At 46.7% G+C, this 22,026-nt stretch overlaps 1 protein-coding gene across 1 annotated transcript; it reads left to right on the forward strand.

Moving 5' to 3' along the window:
- The first annotated feature begins 12 nt into the window (after nucleotides 1–12).
- On the forward strand, nucleotides 13–21,953 carry LOC101940052 (uncharacterized). Its single transcript, XM_065569228.1, has 16 exons — nucleotides 13–238; nucleotides 691–817; nucleotides 1,184–1,395; nucleotides 3,081–3,243; nucleotides 3,692–3,774; nucleotides 5,575–5,735; nucleotides 7,510–7,663; nucleotides 8,827–9,002; nucleotides 9,100–9,169; nucleotides 9,787–9,939; nucleotides 11,291–11,626; nucleotides 13,869–13,978; nucleotides 14,580–14,695; nucleotides 17,583–17,712; nucleotides 19,269–19,400; nucleotides 21,194–21,953. The coding sequence occupies exons 1-16, from the start codon at nucleotides 40–42 to the stop codon at nucleotides 21,410–21,412; spliced, it is 2,541 nt and encodes an 846-aa protein (XP_065425300.1). The 5' UTR covers nucleotides 13–39; the 3' UTR covers nucleotides 21,413–21,953.
- Nucleotides 21,954–22,026: the final 73 nt, after the last annotated feature.

A 22,026-nucleotide genomic window follows, 5' to 3' on the forward strand; every position in this document is an offset into this window, starting at 1 on the left:
TTGTCTGACACTGCCTCTTTGGCATGTGCTCTCCAGGCAATGCTCCCACTCCTGTCCTCTTTTTCTCCATTGCCTGTCCCAGGAAATTTTTGGTTGGATCTGCCATTGCAGAGAGTTCGGCGTGGCAAGCAGACTGCCTCCTCCAAGGACACCCATCCCTTACCCTGCATCCCCAACCCTATTGTGTGTTTGAATGTGGGAGATGCCATCCTTTTCCAGCTCACCATCCATCCCCACAGTGAGTCTTGTTGTGTGGATTCATGTGCTGCCCGCTAGTCAGTCTAATCTTCCTATGTGTCTAGACCCACCATGTATATGACTGTCTACCAAACGATGGGCTGGTACTGCATGCCTGCATCTCTTCTACATGTCCCCTGCCTTTCTACCTTTACACACGCCTGACTGCAGGGGACTTCTGGGTTCTATTCTAGGATTTGCCACTGGCTCACTGTGTGGCCATGTATATGTCACTTAACTGTTGTCTTAATTTTCCTATCTGTACAATGGGGATAAAATCGTGAGGCTTCACTAGTGCATTGTGAGACCCTCAGTGCTGTAATGTGCAAAGTGTTATCATTAGATGGTGTAACACCCCTTCGGTCCCACGCATTGCTCAGTGTGGTGCAGCCTGATTGCATCCATCCTAACCAAGGGGCTCAGAATTGCTAACTCTGTGCTGCTCGTTCCCAGATCGCACTTCCAGCCACTACCCCGTCTATCAGAAGCAGCATCTGTACAACAGCAATCCTGGCTGGGATTTTGGTCCTTTCCGAAGACTGGACCACCTTATTCGGGAGACTCACCTCAACATCTCCAGGTAACTCCTAATGCTAATGGGGAAGGGAGCTCAAGACTGAGTGATGTTGTTATGATGAGATATGTTGTACGTTTCCCTTCTTCCTGGAGGAGGGTGGTTCCTTCAGTGAAAGGCTAGGTCTATGGCAAAGAGCAGCATGTGAAAATCCTGGATTGAGGGCTTGATGTATTGAAGTCCATGGAAAGACCTCCCATTGACTTCAGTGAGCTTTGTATCAGGCCCTGTATGAGTATGGACATTGAGTCCTCCCAAGAATGGTTTTTCCAGATAATGCATTTAGATTTCTGGCTGGAGAAGCTAATGGCTGTAGAACCTAACACTAAAGGCAGTTGGATCTGTCTGTATCTTCTTCTTCTTCTCCTTCAGGTTTGCCCATGTTTTCCTAGATCCTGGGAGATACGTTTTTAGGGATAGCACCATCCAGGAGCGTATCTTGATCGTGGCTGTAAATGAGGAGAACATGGGCTGTGACCCTGTCAACGCTTCCTTCCAGCCCTCCTCTCCATACCAGCTGGCCAGACACGGGGTTCTGAAACATCGGGCACTAAATTTAGCTCCTGACTGGGCAACTATCTCAGGTACAGCAGTCAAGGCAAATTGATACCTTAAACCAAAGGAGCTTGTTGGTGACCTTCCTTGTAGTATGGGAATGAGCTCCCACTTAATACATACCCTTTTAATAGGGTTCTCTGTCCACTAACCAGAGAGAAGGACTTTTATAGGCATCATGCACTGATGGGCCAAAACTATCCCTGGTGTAAACCCCTTGACATTAGTGAGCTTGCTCCAAGGGTTAATTTAGCTGTCCGAGTCTACTCCTGTACCTCCTGCAGGGTCAGCTGCTGTAATTCATGGGGAGCATCTCTCAGTACCCTCACCCTACAGAGAGAGAGAGACGCATTGTGAGATGAATATTGTTTGTGTGTGTGAATGGCGAGCTACATTCTGCAACCTTCCAGAAGGCCAGAATTGTAGCTGGAGCAGCCACAACAGGGGTTATTGGGTCCCAGTGGGGCAGAAGTTCATTGACAGAGGGGAGGTGCTCATAGAACTATGGCCTTTAAAGGGCTGTGTTAGGGATGGAAAGGCACCGTGCACTTCATAGCCCTTCAATGCTAAGCCCCTGCCCGTGCAGGGGAACTTGTTTATATTTTAGGTAATGGGTCCCCATAACTTTCCTCCTGCACCAATGGCAGAGTCTTCCTTCTCATTCACTCACCAGTCCATCCCCAGATGCATCAGAGGGTGCTTAAGCCCATCAGGCAACAGTAACAAATGCTTAAACCAGTCTGCCTCTCTGTAAATAGCATCAAGCCCCTGGCCTTTTCCTGTTCTCATCAGTACCCTTCCCTCCTGGAGCCAACCTTCTCAAGGCTTCCTGCTGTCCCTAGCTAGGAATAGGCCTGAGGCAGGAGTTAAAGGGGAGATATGTAGAGCAGCCACCTTTTCCCCCCTCAAGTTCTCATGGAAGGAATGCAGGTAATCAATGGCTACCTTCTCCTCAGCACCAGAGCACCAATTGTTAGTGTTTCCTGATAAACTGGAAGGAAATAAATTCATTGTAAAAAATTTGGGAAGGTCTGATCCCAGGAGCACAGCTCTGGAGGGGGATCTCAGAGGCCTGGCTCTGTTATCCCTCAACTAGCCGAGAGAGAGAGCAGAAATATGCATGAAAGTGTGGCCTGCAAGCATGAGCACCAGCTTCCATCACCGGCTTCATCCGTCAGTGCTGAACTCCTCTTCCACCCACACGCGTGCCAGGCCTACAGGGACCATTCCACAATCCTCCTTACCTGAGTGCGATTAGTGAAGGTGGGGTGGCTAAATGTTCCTCTGGGCTAGGTTGGGGCTAAGGAGAAGAGGAGTGCTTAGCCAAGATGATGGAGGTTGCTAGATGTCCCTGTTATTGGGTATGGAGAAGGCAGTGCCCCTCTGAAGCACGTCAGTGGTGATTGCATCAGAAATGGTGAGTGCCCCTCCTGCTGCGGATGTTGGAGGCATCAGCACCAATGGAGGAAAGCAATGGGATGCTGTTGATTCCATTTGCAGGTGGCCTTTAGGGTTTCCCTTGTTGGATGTGCAAGGCCAGTCCATCACTAGGTGATATCCTTTCCATGATTCCCCTAATTATACAGTAGATAAAAGGGTAGCCCAGGCCCCAACCATTCTGCACCATGGTACCATCCCAGGTACTGTGGCAGCACTCAGCCACTGATGCTGACACATAGCTCCCTCATCCGGCCATCTCACCTGGTCTTTCTAGCGGTGCTCTTTGTCCTGGGCTGCTTGACGGTTGTTCTGATGACCCTGGCTATCATGCTGAGGCCCCCCATTTCCAGCCCCAGTCCCATGAACAACTGGAAGCCACGGTGGAGGAGCCTGGGTGAGCCACACATCCCACCCGAGTACATCCTCATTAAAGACAGGTGAGTCTGTCTGCATGCTAGGACTCCGCTAGCTCTGGGGCATACAAATAGAGGTCTGCAGGATAGAGTGCAAGAGCAATAAAGGAAACGGGCTTCTTATTGCACAGTCCAGGTGGGGTGCTGATCCCTGTTGGCCTTTGGCATTGCACTCCTGTCCAACATCCCAGTGTGATGGGTCCTCAACTGCACAGAGACGAAGCTTCTCTGCTTCCCCACAGAGTGGTCGTTTCCCCTATTGCACTCCAGGGCCCTTCCGTTCACATCTCCATCGGCATCCCCTGCACAATGCCATCACCTCACTCTTTTTGCATGAATCACTTTGCCTGGTTCTCTGCTCCATACCCCTCTTACTCCAGAATCAACAAGGAAAACTGCGAGTGGGTGCATGGAGCGTGCGTGTACTGCTCCACTCATGGATATGTATCACACTCTCTTTTTCTCCTTCCAGCCTTCAGTACTATGAAGCCCTTGGTCCCCAGGGTTCTGGAAGAGGAGCTGATGGTGGAGAGAAAGGAGTTATCCATGGTCCAGGTAAAGCATTTTGTCAAAGGCTAGACTCTCTCCTTTTGACTTGTTCGTACTCATTCCCACCAACTCTATTCTGTTCTGTTCTCATTCATGTGCCACGCCCATACCATAGTATCCCATTGCCTGCACACTTGGAAACTCATGCTGATGCCCATACATTTGTGGTCACACACTCACTCAGGCTGCCATGTCGCTCAGAGACACAGACATCTGATAGGTTCCTCCTTCCAGTCAAACACTTTCTCTCTCCCCAGTGTGGGACAGAAGCCTGCCAGCTGTGTAATGGGTTTAATAGTACCCCCCCACACACACACACACACACACACACCTCGTATTGAGGAGGGTAACCATCCTCAGGATATCTGAGGTGAGGGAAGGATGCACAACGTTAAAGAGCAAAGCCAACCTCCTGGAAAATGAGGGCCCTGTATCTGCTGTTGGCTCTTACGTTCTCTAAGTGCCCAGCAACCTACAGTCTTTCTTCCCCTCTTTCAGTGACAACATCTCAGAGGTGACGGGCTCAAGGTGTGGTTCATGCTAATGCAATAAGTTCAGGGCCCAGCAGGTGGCACCATCTACTGGCTCTGGGAACTGTTGTGCTGTAAAAAGCTAAAACTAAGAGCCTAACAGGACACAGTGGGCTGGCGCTGTGGGGCCTGGAACTTCCAAGGGGAGAAGATTCCATGCTCTGTTCAGCAAAGTTCCCTGAAGTTCTGAAAAAACAGCACCTGGTGTCTGTGCTCTGTGGCTGTCTTTTTACTGGCCTCTGCTCTAAGAGAGACAGGATGGCTTTGTCATTTCCACTGCCACGCAGATCCTTGGATCCAGGTGTTTGTTCTTTCTCATCTCCTAGAAAAACAATAATAAATATACTTTTAGCGTGATTCCAGCTAGACACTGCACCAAACAGTCAGAACATACTAATATGCAAAAGCTGCTGTGGTGTAAACCACGCAACCCCAATGGTAATATCAGAGAATGAATGACACTTAGCACTTAACTGGCACTTTTCAGCCACAGGTCTCAAAGCGCATTACAAAGGCTGGTCTCTTTCTCCTTGTGGGTGAGATCAGCAGAATAAGACACATGCAGGAGATGTGACTTAAGGACGCACAAGAAGTACAGGGCCGAGTTATGAAAAGACTGTAGCTGGCCCTTTATGCATTCCTTCTGCGCTCCCAACGAGACTGGGTTTCTGTTCTCCAAACAAGGAAAGGCCAGGAGGGTGAATCCAATGAGCTTTGTAAAATAAATGTGCAATTCATAGGAATACCACAGCTCTCCTTTCACGTACAAAAGTATCTGACTACATCACCCGTATCCACAGATCCATTGGGATTGCCTTTTCATTTCAGAAGACAGATCCATGGATGGTTCTTAGTTATTAGAACCTTCAAAGCACTTTATCCAGCCACTCTCACTGTGGGCTTTATCTTGCTCTGCTCCATTCCCTCCAGGTATCTAGCATTGGTTCTGACCCTCACAGTCTTGCCATTGTTAAGTAAAGGCCTTCTGTTCTGCAGCCACTTGCAGCTCCAGCCATGTGCAACAGCCTCCCTGTATCTCCTGCCTCATCGACTCGACTCTCCTTTCCTCCTTCATACCACACTTCTCTCTCCCCCATTACCGTTTATTGCACTCTGTGACGCATGCTGGGGTGTAAATTGGTATTAAAGGCCCAGAATGAAATGGTGTATCATGAGATCATACCCATTTGGAGATTCAGCTGGTGACTCTCAAGGAGAGAAATATCTTCAGGCCTTCCAGTCAGCAATGGGAAATGAGAGGCACTTTGTGTTTCAGGCGAGCCGCCCGCACCGAGGGACCTGGAAGATTTCAGCGTCCGCACCCTATATGATAAACTGGAGGACCAAAACCTTCACCTGGCTTCTCAGCTGGCAAAACACAGGGTGGATGTGTTGGCCTTTTACAGGGGGATCAGCCAGCGGATCCAGGGTCTGATGGTCAGTATGGAGAGGAGCTTACGGAAGGGGATCTCGGAACCTTGGAACTTGGAGCATAGATAGTTTACTGGATAGGAATTTACTCAGTATAGTGGCTGTGCCTGAGAATTCCCAGTGGCAGCAATGGCCAGAGAGACATGCAGCCGGGCAAGAGATTCCATCCTTCTACTCTCCCCTCATTGTGGTTAGCAATGCCTTCGTTACCACTATATAGGCTAGACTACAGCAGCACGCTCTACCTGGAGCTACCTGAAAGGCTACCAGGTGCAGCATACAGCTGTCCACCCTCTGAGCAAGGCAGACCAGCAGGAACATATCATTCTGCACTGGCTACCAGTCCACTTCTGGTTGAAGCTCAGGGAGCTAGTCACTACAGAGCCTGGAAGTGCCCAGAGCCCACCTCTCTCAGACAACAGCTTCCCCTAGTGCCCAGTCCCTTGCATGTAGGTGGACTGTTTCTGCACCTTGTCCCCTGGGTGACACGCATGACAGCCAGCCAAAAGGCATTTCCTGGCTTTCACTTCTGGAATTTGCTCCCAGTGAAAATACCTCTGAGCCTGATCTTGGCTATATTGTACTGCAGTATTGGATGAAACTCTTTGCTCCAGCTTTTTGCTACCTGTGGGCTCTGGATCCCGGGTACTTAGCCTATTAGCTAGATTTTCAGTATCTCTTAGGCCTGGTCTGCGTTAGAAAGTTGTACCAGCAAAACTGATCCATTTTCTGCACAGCCTCATGATTGTCCACCCTTACTTCTGTCCCCGAACCAGGGTTGGCTCCAGGCACCAGCTTACCAAACAGCTGCTTGGGGCGGCCGCTCCGGAGAGGGGCAGCTCGTCCAGCTATTCGGCGGCAATTCGGCGGACAGTCCCTTGCTCCTGCTCGGAGCGAAGGACCTTCCCCTGAATTGCCGCCGCAGATCGCGATCGTGGCTTTTATTTGTTTGGCTGCTTGGGGCGGCCAAAACCCTGGAGCCGGCCCTGCCCCGAACAACAAAACCCTCTGCTTTTTTGGGCATTTCCGCTCCTTTTGGGGAGAGACCTGAGCCTCCTGCCAGTACAGTTTTGTTATCACAATGGCAGTATGGATGCACACATAACTATAACGGTATAAGCGGTCCTCTGGCTGCAATCCCACAATGCAACATTCCTTTCAGGAGTGACCTGTCAAGTAACACTTTGGAACTCGGCTGCCCCGGGTCACAGTGACCAGAAGTGCAACTCATTTTAAATGCCCAGTGTGGTTTCCAGAGCCACAAATGTTTCTGGTACCTGCTATATTTTTGCTGAAAGCATGGCTCCTTGCTCCTTGCTCTGAGTCTCATTCTACTGCCTGGTCCAGGAGAGAGGTGCTAGATTTATTTGCACTGTACAGACAGTAGCATGGGCAGGCAGCTGTAGTTCTGCAAGGGGCTGCAGTGTATTTGCTCCCTGGGGGCTCTACAGAGCAGTTAGGCACAGCCATGGGGCTCCTGGAATCCTTTCTGGAGCTTCCCAGTGTTCAGGAGATGCACACTCACTGCTGCACCTGTCATTTGGCGTACAGAATACGCTTAGACTCTTATTCTAAGCCACACAAAGCTCACCTGATACTATAGTGTCCTTTCAAATGCACGTGATCTAGAGTCAAATTCTGCCCTGGGATGCCAGCATGGGACCTGCATGTGAAGGTGGCATTTAGCCCATGGTGTCTGTGTGCTTAGTTGGAGAGGCTGGGAAAGGGAGGAATGAATACAAGAGCGGTAAAGCATGACGATGCTGCTCTCTGTAACTAGGACATGGTGCAAACTCTGGACTCTGAAGGGCTGAAAGGCCTCACCAGGCAAAGCATCTCAGTGCATAGAACCCAGGGGAGCACCCAGGCAGCCATGGGCATTGGGCAAAATGACGAATTGACCAGCAGAGGCTTTCAAGCAATGGGCCACACAGGTGAGAGAACCAGAATGGAGGGAAGGGAGCAGTAGGGATTGGATGGCAGGTAGTGCTCCATGAGCCATCCACAGCATGGTTAGGAAAGGCATGGTTCATGTAAATGGAGAGAAGAGACTACTCAATATCCCAGTTTTCCATGTCACTGCAAGTCACAATTCCCATAGGAATTGATGGCAGCTCCTTAGATGAGTTCCTTTGGGGAAGAGGCCTATCAAACAGGGTGAAATCAATAGAGTCCTATAGAAATGTAATAGTATTCTATTGACATTACTGTAAACCTTAAGAAATTCAATAGGGCATTATCAACTTTTTCCATTGGCTTTATTGGACCCACCCTATAGGATTCCATAGCAGACCTATAATTCTCTATTAAATTCTATGGAATGGCATAAGATAAGTCATAATTCTCCATTCAATTCCACAGAGTTCTAATTTTGAGAGCCCCGTAGATATTAACCCTATTAAATTCTAATCTGTAGGACTCTTCCACAAGGGCTGCAGATGAGATGCGCTGGTTGCACATTGTTACAGACAGGTATTAAGTACATAAGAACGGCCATACTGGGTCAGACTAAAGGTCCATCTAGCCCAGTATCCTGTCTTCTGACGGTGGCCAGTGCCAGACACTTCAGGGAATGAACAGAACAGGGCAATTGGCGAGTGATCCGTCCCCTGTCGTCCAGTCCCAGCTTCTGGCATTCAGAGGTTTTGGGACACCCGGACAATGGGGTTGTGTCTCTGACTATCTTGGTTAAAAGCCATTGATAGACCTATCCTCCATGAACCTATTGCCATCAGCAGTGGTCTGGATTCATAAAGCTCAAGTCAAGCCTGAAACTGGGCTGTCTCCTGAGCTCCCTTTCAAACGAGATGTAAAACTGAAGCTCTACTAAGGTTGTTAGTCCCAACCTCGGTGCCCCAGTCAGATCCCAGCTCCGTTAACTCCACTGAGCGTCTGTACATTCTCCCAGTAGTGTAAGTACAGCATTCTTAGCTTCCTGTCCTAAAATACCATGCACTTGTAAACCACGGCCACATTGGCTGCATGTCAGTGGTGGATAAATGAGACTTGCGTATAGGTTTTAAAGCACTTGGGAATGAGTGGGGCTTTATAAATGTGTGGCACAACCTTTGATTATTGCTGTTGCTGAATTCATTAGGTGCTGAGTGGCGGGAGGCAACAGAGTTAATGAAAGCTCTGAAAATCCTGCTTGGTAAAGTCCATTGTGGGAAGACGATTGTGAAGCAAGAGCCATCACAGCACGTACATGGACAGGATGGGACAGCAGAATCCAGCCTGGCCAGTCAAAGGAAAGCAGGAGCGGAGGGAGAGCAGGTGAAGAACAGCTGATCCAAAATGGACCTCTGTATTATTCCCAATGGCTTGTGTCTCTGTCCATGTCTATGACACTTGGGCCTTGTTTGTCATACAGGATCCTGGTGGGCTCCAGCAGCATGGACGCTCCAATAGGAAAGGCCCCTTTGTCACCTGCGAAGAACAAGGTAAGAGCCATGGTTCAGCTGTGGACATGGTAACAATTCAGGGGGTGCTGTGGAGGCTGCTTAGATAAATACTTGGTTAAAATAATCACCAGAGTGTATGGGTAGCGACACTTTTTGTTTTTTTAATTTTCTTTGGACAGTTTATAATTAGTATTTACTGGGAGGTCTTTTTAAAGTGGTGGTAAATTAAAGAGCATTGCCCAGTAAGCTCCCATTGCACACCAGTCCAAGAAAGGCCCTACAGCACATGGACCCTCACCCCCAGTGCATAGAACGATATTGTGATGGGGGGAAATCTGCAGCAGCCCTAGCCATTTGCAGCCATGCACTCAGCAACCACCTCCTGTGAAAGATGTTGGGTGCCACTCCATGGATCAGCCACTAGGTGGATGCTGTCTGGAGAACCGGACGCCATCTAGATATGAAGGAGCATCAGCTCCGTGATTCTCTTACCACCTGGGGCTCAGGAGAAGCACTCTCTAGGCACTACAGTTCTTGCTTGTGGCAATGTGTTACACAGTAACTACCCACCTGTCCAGCCATCTTCATGAAGCCACCTCCTTTCTCCAGGCCTGGAGGTGCTCCTCTAGCTGACATGCCATGTCTGTGTTTCCCAGGTCTAGGTCCTCAGCCTGGGAGGTCCATGCTGGCCTGTCTGACTGAGCTTGAGGTGGAGAGTCTGATGGCAACTTCCCCCCTTGCCAGGACCTTGCGTGAGATCAGGCAGGCTTTGGAGAAGCAGCAGCAGTATCCTATTGCTTCTGCTGCAGGTAATGAAGCAAAATTCCTCTTGCGTGTCCTGCAGCCTGTGCCCCTTGAGGTGCAGAATGCAAACATATAGGATTGGTGTCGGGAGGAGGAATCATTAATTACGAAGTCCACTCTACATTTGCGCGCAGATGAGTGACTCTTACATAGTCTTATAGATAAAATATCTCTGCAGTTCATTGACTAGTTTAACATGAGTCAGAGCTGGTGGATTGACCTCCCTGGAGAATGAAGTCCTCTGTTGATCCACAGGTACCGCATAAGTATTAAAAGGGCAAGCTTCCCTGGCAGTGTGTCTCAATCCTGGCTGGGAAAGATTAGAGGAAAAGTCAGTCTCTGGGGCCCATTCACCTCTTGGCCTCTGTGCTGAAAATGACAGTAAGAGTGACAGTGCTTAGGGGAGATTGAGGATCTCTCTCCTCTGGGGACTGGACATGTCTGAGCAGGGCCGGCTGTACTGTTTTTGCCACCCCAAGCAGCATGCCGACTTGCCGCCGCGGACAGCGTGGGCAGTCCGTGTGCCGTTAGGGCGGCACGCGCGTTTCCACGGCAATTCGGCAGCAGCTTCTGTCTTCAGCCGGAAGACAGAAGCCACCGAATTGCCCCCACAGGCAGCTGAACATAGAAGTTGCCGCCACCGCGGAAACACGCCTGCTGCCCTAATGGCAGTGGACTGCCCCCACCGTCTGCAGCGGCAATTCGGTGCGCTGCTTGGAGTGGCAAAAACACACGGACTGCCGCCCCTTGCAGATTGCCGCCCCAAGCACTTGCTTGGAATGCTGGTGCCTGGAGCCGGCCCTGTGTCTGAGGCAAGCTGCTAAACCTGAAGCTACAGGGAGCCTTCAATCATGGCTAGGTGGGTGGGAATGGGAAGTATCACCATGTGACAGTGTGTATATGGAGACCACAAAAGCGTGGCTTGGCAGCGGACACTGGACTCGCTTGCCCCAGCCTTCTTTAAAGAACCCAGCAGCTGATAATGGCATAATCCTCTGTGCAGGGTGCCATTACACCTACACTCTGTGCATCTCCAGAAAGTATCTCTCTGGAAGCCTGTGATAATGAGAAGGAAATAGCTTGCAGAATTGTAGCTTATTGTGGAGAATTTCACAGAGGAAGGAGGGATGGTGCTAGTTCACAGGTGGAGGACATCCCCAGGGAGCAGGAAATGGTATTGGTTGACAGAGGGAAGAAGACAGCTCCAGGGAGCAGGAAATGGTATTGGTTGACAGAGGGAAGAAGACAGCTCCAGGGAGCAGGAAATGGTATTGGTTGACAGAGGGAAGACCGCTCCAGGGAGCAGGGAATTAAGCTAGATTGCTTACCTGAATTGCTGTGGCTTTTCTTTTCCAGAGGCATATTTGAGTGACAGTTCTCCAAGGCCCACCAGGAATTCATTGGTCACCACAGATCTGTCCAGCTTGTCCCCTCGCCAGTTTGTGGTTTACCGCTTTGGCTGCACTGTGATTCGCCTGCTAAGCCGGGCCTACTCCCACCCGGCTGTGGTACTCATGTTGGCTCAGACAGTCCCAGACCAAAGCCCAGAAGGGGTCCAAGAGGCTCTCCAAAGCCCTGGAGATTCCTACTATGATGCCACCAACAGGTTCCTGTATATATGTTCAGCACGCCTGGAGAATGCCGGGGAATTTATAGCCATCCTGCTGAATGCCATGGCATGGATCAAAGCAGGTATGAGTGGCAGCAATCGATGGGAGCAGGGTGTCTGCTATTTATACTCTATCTGTGACTCAGCAGGTGAGGAACAGGTTCTTTTATAGGAATGTCTTCATAGCCCCAATAATTTCTTTGTTGCTTGGTAAGAGTTTGCTGTCTGGGCAAAGTTTGGTTTTCTTTGCTCCTGGACACAGCTCTATCTAGAGTCCTGCAGTGCTGCTCTACGTGACACCACTCGTGTTATTTCCCTTCCCCAGATGCTTCAAGCCCTTTCTGGCCCTGATACTGAGGCCCAAACTTCAAAGGCCCTGGGCACTCTCCAGCAGTAGGATCACAGCCCAATACAAGGAAGGCTTTCATTCAGTGTTTGAATTATTTGAGAGCCAGGTCTCCAGCTGCTAAAATTATTATAATTTGTATCAACATGGTGCCCAGTCATGGACCAGAACCCCATTGTGCAAGGTGCTGCACAAATTCAACATGATAGTCCCCTCTGCCCCAAGGACCCTACAATCTAAATAAATCTTAAAGTCAATGGAGCTATGCTGATTTACACCAGCTGAGGATTTAGCCTTGATTTTACTTTTATTTTCTATCCCTTTGCAGGCTTCAGAGCTGATAAGTGAACTGATCTGTTCTTTAAAGGTGTTTGCACAATTTTTTCAATTGCTCCAACTCCTGACTATCATTACATCACTGCAGAAAGCAGCTAGTGGTGTTTGTGCTTCACAGTGAATCATTGGCAAGAGAAAGAGAGCATGCATCTACCCTGTAGTTACCATGCAAATCACACATCAAGGAAATGTCAGACCATCACAAGCAGAGTTTTGTAATTCAGTGACGCTTCAGAGCCACTTTCTATAACTTCAGCTAATGAGTATTAGCAGCCTCTATGCTGCTGTTGAGCGACTGATCTGAAACCAATGGAGGTGAATCCCAAAGCTCCTAGATCATCCCCAATCTAAAGATTCCCCCCTCTGGTCACTGAACTTAATTAAGCTTTTCTTTATATCTATATATATGTAGAAAATAGAGCCAGGTGAATGCTAGATGGGGCTGTACATGTCCAGGGATAGTGTAAGTAGCATACGTATGCTAGCTGGGTTGGCAGGCTGCTGAGTATCCAGGTTGATTCCTTTAATTAACTTTAGGATAGCATCATGATCAATCCAAGTTGGACATCTCCCATAAAGAAACATGTGTTGTTTTTTTCCATAAACCAGCCAGGGGGGTTGTCTTGGGACTCTGAGTATCAGGTTTGAAATGACTGGAACTATAAGTTCAAATACCATTAAGCTCAGCTCAGCCCTTCATCCTTCTGACCAAGATGGAGTTTGCCTTACAAAGCCAAGGTCCCATCTTCCTGATGTGGACATCAAGGACTTGCTTCTCTTTTGTGAGAGTAGAAGCAGGCCCTAAAGATCTCATGGCACTTTTGGTAAGAATATGGGTTTGCCCCAATGTCCTTGGTGAATATCGTTCTCCCTCAACTACAGCTTGTCTTTGGTTTGTTGCTTACCCCCTTGCATCACTGGAAGTCAGCTACACATATAGGACCAGATTTTCAGTGGTGATGGGTGCCTACCACCACAACTGCAGGTGCTCAGCATCCCTGAAAATCAGACCCATAGAGTGTAGGACATACTTTGAGTTCCACTGGAACACAATGTATTACATGTATGATGTTACTGTGGCATTCTGAACATTATACAGTCAAATCAACCAACTTCATCCTATACCCTTACAATGTGTAATTCTCTTTTTGCAATGAGGCGTGGATTTTTGTTTATTTATCTCTCTCTCTCGCTCTTTCTCTGTTTAATCTCTTTCTAATTAGCATTAGTAAAGGAAAAAGGAGTTATTGTTTCTAGTTGTAGCTGTCCCGTGGTTCCACCAGCCACAATCCCTTTGACACTATTGGCCTGTCTACTGTGGGGATGTGTCTCTAAAAATTCGTACTGCTTTTAAACCCGGTTCATGAAAACTAGTTGTAAAACTCAACTGCGGTGTTTGGGGAAACTTCCTCAGCGTGTATGGAGACCCTGTGTCTCTCACTGTCATCCTGCATTCTTTCTAAAACTATTTCTGCTGGACAAATGCTTTGGTTACTTTTGCCTTTTGTCTGCTAGCATGTGCACTCAGTGGAGAGGCTATTTAATGGCTAAAGAGGTTACACTATTGGATTAAAAGGACTGTGATCGCTAAAGATGAGTGGTGTGAATGGGGTGTGACTCTGTCTACTTTTGTCTTTCTCCAGGATCTACAGCAGCTGCCACTGCTCATTCTTGCTTTCAGATGGAACTCAACAAAGGCATCACAGCTCTGGCCAATGCCTTTTTCCAGTGTTCCTGGGGAGCAGTAGAGAAGGTAGTTGAGATTATGTGACTTCCATTAGCGGCAGTGACAATCACACATGCAGATCAAGGGGAGCAGTGTGAAATGTGCTCCAATCCCCCCCAAATTTGCCTGGTTTAGCTGGGTTTGTTGAAAATTCATGCAAGGTTTGTTGATGCATTAAAGAACCTTCTGAGCATACCTGGGGCTGATTTATGGTTATGACTTTAATTCATTACACTTTAGTGGGTTTACATGGTATCAGCACCAAGCTCGGAGGTGCTGCTGAGTTTCACTTTTAACAACCCAAAAGTGAAACATGGCCCGGGAAGCATGAATGGCAATAATTCTGCAATGAGAGGCAGCCAATCCTCATCAGGTTCGTTAGTTAATTTCCCTGCAGGACTTTTGCAGTATCCAGTGTGATCGGAGAGGAAACGTTGCTCTTTTGATTGACCCTCTGGTGTTTACACCGTGATTGAGAGTCTTTGTGTCTGATTTTTTCAGATGTGCTGAATACCCACAATTCCTGCTGAAATCAGTGGAAGATTGCAGGTACTCAGCATCTCTGGAAATAAGGCTCTGGAATTGTAACCCCCATGGGTTGTTTCCTTTCTCTTGGTGCTCATTTTAGGATCCTGCAGAAGACAAACCATCCACTTGCTTTGACTCCCAGACAATATTTGAAGAACTTCTGAGCATCCGAATGTCACCAGATCCCCAATTCCTTGAGAAATCCCAACATGAGAGGTACTGGAGATCAACACACAGTTAAAAACAATTATGAGCCATATCAACTGGGAGGAAGAATTGAATCAGAAAAATGTGGATGGTAATCGGGAGCTGTTTAAGAACACTTTACTAGATGTTGCAAAAGACACAATTCCACAGTCAAGGAAGAAGGCTGTATTGGTTAAAAAACCAACCTAGTTTAGAGGGGAAGAAAAGGCAGCTAGCTAGCTAGATATAGATATAGATAATTGAAAAAAGGGGAAACTTATAGTAGTGAACATAAATCAGAAGTTGGGAATTGTAGAAAAAAAATTTAAGGAAAGGGACAAAAGGAGAAATCTATGGCCAGTAGAGTTAAGGACAATAAGAAGAGATTTAGGTGGGTTTTTTTAAGTATATAAGGAACAAAAAGAATCCTGTCAGTGGAATTGATCCATTAGCAGATGGAAATACTAGAATTATCAGTAATAATCAGAAAAGGCAGAATTATTCAATAAATATTTCTGTTCTGTATTTGGGAAAAGACAGTGGAAGTAGTCTCATTGTATGATGATAACACTCTTTCCATTCCACTAATATCTCAGGATGATGTTAAACTAGAGATACTAAAGGTAGACATGTTTAAATCAGTCAGTCAAGATAAGTTGCATCCAAGAATTTTAAAAGAGCTGGCAGTGGACAACATTAATGTTGATTTTCAATAATTCTTGGGATACTGGGGAAGTTCCGGAAACTGGAAGAAAGCTAATGTGTCACTATTTAAAAAGGGTAAATGAGATGGCCCAGGTAATTATAGTCCTGGCAGTCTGACATCGATCCCAGGCAAGATAATGGAGTAGCTGATCTGAGACTCAATTAATAAAGAATTAATGAAGGGTAATATAATTAATGCCAACCAACATGGATTTATGGAAAATAGATCCTGTCAAGCTAACTTGCTATCTTTTTTGATGAGATTACAAGTTTGGTTGATAAAAGTAATAGTGTTGATGCAACATACTTAGACTTCTGAAAGGCATTGGACTTGGTACCACATGTCAGTTTGATTTTAAAAAACTAGAATATAAAATTAATATGGCCCACATCAAATGGATTAAGCTAGCTAACTGATCGGTCTCAAAGGATAATTTTCAATGGGGAATGATCATTGAGCAGGTGTTTCTAATGGGGTCCCACAGGGACCTGTTCTTGTCCCTACTCTATTTAATATTTGTAATGACCTGGAAGAAAAGAAAAAATATCACTGATAAAGTTTGCAGATTACACAAAATTGGGGCAGTGGTAAATAGTGTAGGACACAGATCATTGATACAGAGCACTCTGGATCGCTTGGGAAACTGGGTGCGGGCAAACAATATGAATTTTAATATAGCTAAACATACATGTATACCACTAGGAACAAAGAACATAGACCATACCTACAAGATGGGGGACTCTATGCTGGGAAGCAGACACTCTGAAAAAGATTTGGGGGTCGTGGTGGATAATTAGCTGAACATAAGATCCCAGTGCAATACTGTGGCCACAAGGACTAATGTGATCCTTGGAGTCATAAACAGGGGAATCTCAATTAGCAGCAGAGAGGTTATTTTACCTCTGTATTTGGCACTGGTGCAACTACTGCTGGAATTGGCATATATCTCTCCTACTTTTGTGTTAGGCTACTTTGCTTCTGCTTTCAAAGTTGCGTTTGGATACAGATCAAAGCCATGGGTGCAGCTGTTGCCACTAATATTGCATCCAAGCTGAGTTTCTGACTATGAGCCCTGGAAAGGAGCTCAGAGAATGCTTTGTGTGCAGTGAGAGAGGTATGATCTAGTGGTCTGTGCACTCTAGGGTTCTAGTAATCAAGCAAGTGACTTACCCTCCCCCATCTGAGTCTCAATTTCCCCATTTGCAAAAATGGGGCTAATATGACTTATTTATTTCACACCAGGGGTTATGAGGTGTATTTAAATACTATTTGTAAAGTACTTTAAAAAAAGTTGTAATGAGAATGAGACATGTAGCAGTTCCTTCTTCAGAGTGCCAGGAAGAGTTCTGTGAGCCAAATAACACTGCAGGCTTTCTGCAATGATTTATTAAAAGAGCTACCACTGAAAATGGGTAGCGTAGCTTGAGGGTGATGTGACAACTATCTACAGGTACATGAAGGGTCTAATACCAAGTGGGGAGGAGGATTGCGATAGGATGGACCATTGAAGGAATAACAAGACAAGACTGAGCTAAGGAATATTTAAGCTGAATAGCAGGGGGAAATTCCCAACAATTGGCATGATTAGACTGTCTTTTACACACACACACACACACACACACACACACACACACACACACACACGCACACACAAAGGCGGACATCTCATTGCTTGCTTTTGGTTCCACCCCTTACGCTACATGAATGTTCTCTATAGGACAAATTTCACAGTGTACTTATGCTGCATGCACCTGCAAAAGCTGCCCAAAATATGTCAAACCCACCCAGAGTCAAGGGAGAGTTGGAACATGCTGGATATTGAGAAGCTTTGTTAGCTGTAATAACTTTTTCTGGAGAAAAAAAACTATGAAGTAGTCAGATCTTGCTCTACTGAAGCTATGGTGACCCTAGGGAAAGGGGTGGGATTCAGAGCCCGAGCCACAACTTCAAAGCACTGTCTACACAACTGTTTTTATAGCACTAGCACAAGCCCTGCTAGCTCTAATCTATAGAGCTGGGCTGTGTAGACATACCCTATCAGACTTGCTTCCAGGCTTGCGATGAGATTGCAAGTGAATCAGTTCACTCTCTCATCGTCTTTCCCCAACTCCCTTCCCGCCTATTGCAGGTGAAGAAGGAATTAAAATAGAGACTCTGGAGGGTGATCAGAGGAGTCATACTGGAAATGCATGTTGTGTTTTCTGTGTCTAGGTTGCAACATTACCAATGTTTTCAGCTTCAGGCGGAGATTCGGGATATGATGGAAAGTTCAAGGAGAAAAGGAGCAATGAAGTGGAGTGGTGAGGGAGATAAGAAAAATGCAGATTCCTCTGGCATTCAGGTCAGTCGCTCATAGGCTGTGGGCCTATATCATAGGGCGACCCCGCGTGGCATGCTCTCCTGCAGCCATGGCATGACAGGCCCACCCATCTTACTTTCCGTCATTCAGAGTCCCTAGAAATAGTCCAAAGTGTCCTTGATACAAATGGCTCTTGTGGGGATAATTTATTACAGAAGAAAAAGTCATGCACATTACAAATACCATCACTGTAATCCAGGCAATACATCAAATAGAGCTCCAGCGTTCCATGCCCCAGCTCTCTGGCCCAGCCCTGGTGTCCCTCATCATGTCTTGGTGTCCCTCACCACACCCTGGCTCTCCGGCCCAGCCCCAGTGTCCCTCACCATGGCCTGGCTTTCTGATCCCGCCCCAGCATCCCTTACCATGCCCCAGCTCTTCAGAGCAGCCTCTTTGGCCCGCTGGCTTCAGCTCTCTGGCTCCAAGAGCCAGAAAACATCTTCCTCTCCTGCTCTCAGCCTCCCGCCTTCTCTGGCCTTGATTGTCTGAGGTTCAGGAAGGACAGTAGGCTCACCCTCCACTGGCTCCGTGATAATTCCTCCCTCTTTACAGAGAGGGTGTGCTGAGAACTTTCTGCTCTCTGCAGCTTTCCCCAGAGACCCCCCTCCAGTCTCCCGACTTTTCTTAAATGACACTCACCGGGTCTTTCCCTGACCTTTTATAGCCTCTGGTGCTACGCACCCTCTTAAGGGGCCAAACCGGGAGCCCCTATTGTGGCGCAAGAGAGCTGTACCTGCTTCATTCACAGGTGCCAGCCAACGTGTGACAATCTGATTCTCCTTCAGCTCATTCAGTTCTTCCCTGATGTTATTCCATCAATGTCAGTGGAATTACTCCTGATTTTCAGCAGCGTAAGAGAGAGAAGAATTAGACTCCTATATATTGAAGAAGTTGAGTTTATGACATTTTCTCTTCATTTTTCAGGCTTTTATTTTAAAATTTCCACCACACCGATAGCCACCAGGGCTTTTGGGTGCCTCAGTTTTGAGGTGCCCAGTTTAATGCCTCCTAAAGGGGTGTGAAGTTCTGAAAGTGCCGAGCACCTGCACTCTGGAAATCAGGCCCCTTGAAAGATGGGCACCCAAAATTTCTAGTAAGTCTTAAAAGCCTTGTTAGTATGACAGACAGACAGATTTACAGACCAGCCAACTCTTAGAAGAGAATAGGTGCTCCCCCAAGTGTCACTGCTCCACCACTCTCCATTGTCACTCTTGGTAAGAGAGCCCGGGGACTCTCCTTACAGCCTCTCCTCTGTTACTCTTTCTCCTTAATGGTATTACATCTGTGACCTTCCGCATGGCTTGCACATCTAACCGTCTCCAGCAGGGACTCCTGCTGGGAAAGGCTGCAATTAGGTAGTGTGAGCTCGCCAACACTATTTATTTATATATATTTATTCCACCTCTGCATCCAAGCGCTGTGTATTTCCATATGGGAAGCATCAGGGCTTCAGTTCCTTTGAGTGTCAATTGACTTGGTTGCACACCGGAGGGCTCTTTGACTGAAGGGTCTCAATAGCCCGTGTTCTCTTGTGGAAGGTTGCGAAGCTGGAGAAGATGCTGGATGGGCTGAACGAGGAGTTCTTCCAGCTTACAGTGGAGGCCTTGACAAGCCAGAAGGAGGAGGAACTACTGGACCAGAAGCTCAGAATCCAGGAGGAATCATTTGCGGTATGAACCACTTTTCATGGACTTGGTGCATTTACCAAACTCCACAGAGGTGTCCACAACAGCTCACCTTCAACTTGGTGCAGCCCCTAATGATTTTGCTTCCTGTGCTGCAAATGGTGAGGGTGAAGAGCCAGGCTAAGTGAACAGTTCAGACATCCCTGAACCAGTTGTCTCCTTTCCTGCAGACCCATCAACTCCAGTATCATTAGTTCAGTTCATCAGAGAAGGGGAAAGTTTTTCCTCCAGGATAAAGTCTTTTATCAGGCAGCTTGCCTTGTATGGTTGTGTTCCCATCACTTACTCTACTGTTGTGACACAAATGGCATTGCACCATGCTGCATGCAGACTGACAACCCTGTGCTCCCGGAATCTAGCCCCAGAATATAGGTGACAACAGAAGGTCAGACATTTACCTATGCAGATCCAGCCAAACAAGTTATCTGCTGAAGCACAGGGAAAAGGAGAAGAAAGCTGGTCTTGGATTCTGCAAACTTCTTGAACTTTGTGGTCATTAACAGAACCTAAGCTTCTCTAGGCCCCTAGCAGGGCATGCTGTGATCTAGAAGTTGGATAACTTTAAAACATGTATGTAAGTCTCCATAAGATCAGCTTTTGCTACAACAGTAAGGCATTGTAGACTAGTGGTTAGAGCAGGGAACAGCACCAGGACTCTTCAGTTCTATTCCCAGATCTTTGCCTGGCTCCATGTATGATCTTGGACAAATCACTTTACTTCTCTGTCCCTCAGTTTCTGCATCTATAAAATGGGCTATAAGTGATACTTTCAGAGCAATTGTGAAGTTCAATTCATTGGAACATGTAAAACACGTTGCAAACTTTGATGTTGCTATAGAAGTACTGAAAGGTATAATTAATTACAATCCAAACATTGCATGGAGTACAGAGTCCAGATGAAACTGCAGCTTTCCAGAGCCCTCTGTAGAAAACTTTGAAAAACATTCAGTTGAGAACTAGTCCCACTCCTGTCACTCAATTCTTGTTGTTCTTTTCCTTGATGTCTTGTCACAGTGAGCAGTTGCATGAATATAGGATTTCTGTTTCCTAAGAGCTCATCTGTCAGAGCTTTCTGTTTGTATCACCACAAATAGTTGCTGTGGAGATGGATTATGGAGCAACCAAGGTTTGTGACTTGCAGTGGGGATTAACCAGCAGGAGAATGAAGATCCTGATTCTCTTTATGCAAATATGTCCCTTTCAGTAAACGAGAGGAAAAAAATATGGCTATAAGGGGAACGGCTTCTACATGGAATATATTCCTGGACGTGGCTGTGAATCTTTAATAGATGATGACCAGTTTTATATAGTACATATAGACATATCTGAGCTAGTTTTGATCCAATTGATCCAAAAAACTCAAAAAGCAACTGCACAGACTTCAGTGCTGCCACATCTTCACTGCTATCAGTGCCCAAGCTAAATAGATGAAAGCTAGCTCAGGTATGTCTATGTACATTCTGCAATCACACCTCTGATTGCAGTGTAGACATACCCACTGAATCTGGGTCTTAGGATGGATTCCCTGTAAACGAAGGATGATAATAGTTGCAGGTCGATAGCATTTTTGAACCCTTGATCTTGCTGTGCTTTATAAAGGTGGGTATTGTACAGACATGTGATTGATAGTTTTTCACTTGCTCAAGATCACTAGAACCCAGGTCTCCTGGTTCTCAGTGCTACATTCTAGCCCTAAGCCAGGCTGCCTCAGGAAAGATGTTGCTGCTGTCTAACTCCATGGGAGTGTGCTGTTGTTTTATTTTACATTTTTATGGCAGACACTGGGCAGGATTCATGAGGAGGAAGCACAACACTTCACAGAGCAGCTGGAATCCTGGGCTGCGAAGAGAGACCAGGCCCAGTTGCTGGAAATTAAGAAGAGCTGTGTTGCTCAGAGAATTAAAGACACAGAATCTGAGCTGTTTCATCTTCTGCAAACCACAACGGCCACCAGCTCATCTCCTGAAGGAGTCCAGCAATCCTTTTGTACCAGCTAAAAGCATCCAACTGATGATGTTCCATCATTGCTGGGGCGAACAGACCTGTGAACACATAGACACCTAATTTCCATGGGACATTCATACATGTACAGACACACAGTGACATGCTGGTACATATATGAGGCTACACAACCTTCAACACACACACATGCATGATGTGGGTTATATGGGCACATATCGGCAGATAAATATATGCACAGAAACAAAGACACTAATGGATACAGTTTGATACAAATACATATGTTCATGAACAGATGTACATGTACAGAGATGTTCACATGCACACTGATAGATGCATGCTGTAGATCCTACATATATACATTCTTTACAGCTGTGAAGGCGTAGACTCAAATGTATTCCTACTCACTGTTAATCATCCACAATTGTGCAGGGTTGAAAATATCAATGTTCTTAACTTATATTGGTGTTCTGAATGTACCACTCTCAATCAATAAGACAAAAAGGGAGTAGGAAATTAGACCCTTCACATACATTGCAGGAAATCCCTGCCCATCAGCAAAATAAATTATGTGCATCTCATGCAAGCTGCACCCTTACGGTTATTTGTTTTCCTGGAAAAAAGGGTGCTTTCATCCTATCTGGTCTGATTT

Source organism: Chrysemys picta, chromosome 16, assembly GCF_011386835.1.
Source record: "Chrysemys picta bellii isolate R12L10 chromosome 16, ASM1138683v2, whole genome shotgun sequence".
NCBI classification, from domain to species: Eukaryota; Metazoa; Chordata; order Testudines; family Emydidae; genus Chrysemys; species Chrysemys picta.

Coding starts and splice junctions, on each gene's coding strand:
- LOC101940052 (XM_065569228.1), top strand. CDS start 40: ATGCTCCCACTCCTGTCCTCTTTTTCTCCATTGCCTGTCCCAGGAAAT. Junction 7,664..8,826: donor TCAAGCAATGGGCCACACAG/GTGAGAGAACCA, acceptor TGAATTCATTAG/GTGCTGAGTGGCGGGAGGCA. Junction 13,979..14,579: donor CCTGGGGAGCAGTAGAGAAG/GTAGTTGAGATT, acceptor TGCTCATTTTAG/GATCCTGCAGAAGACAAACC.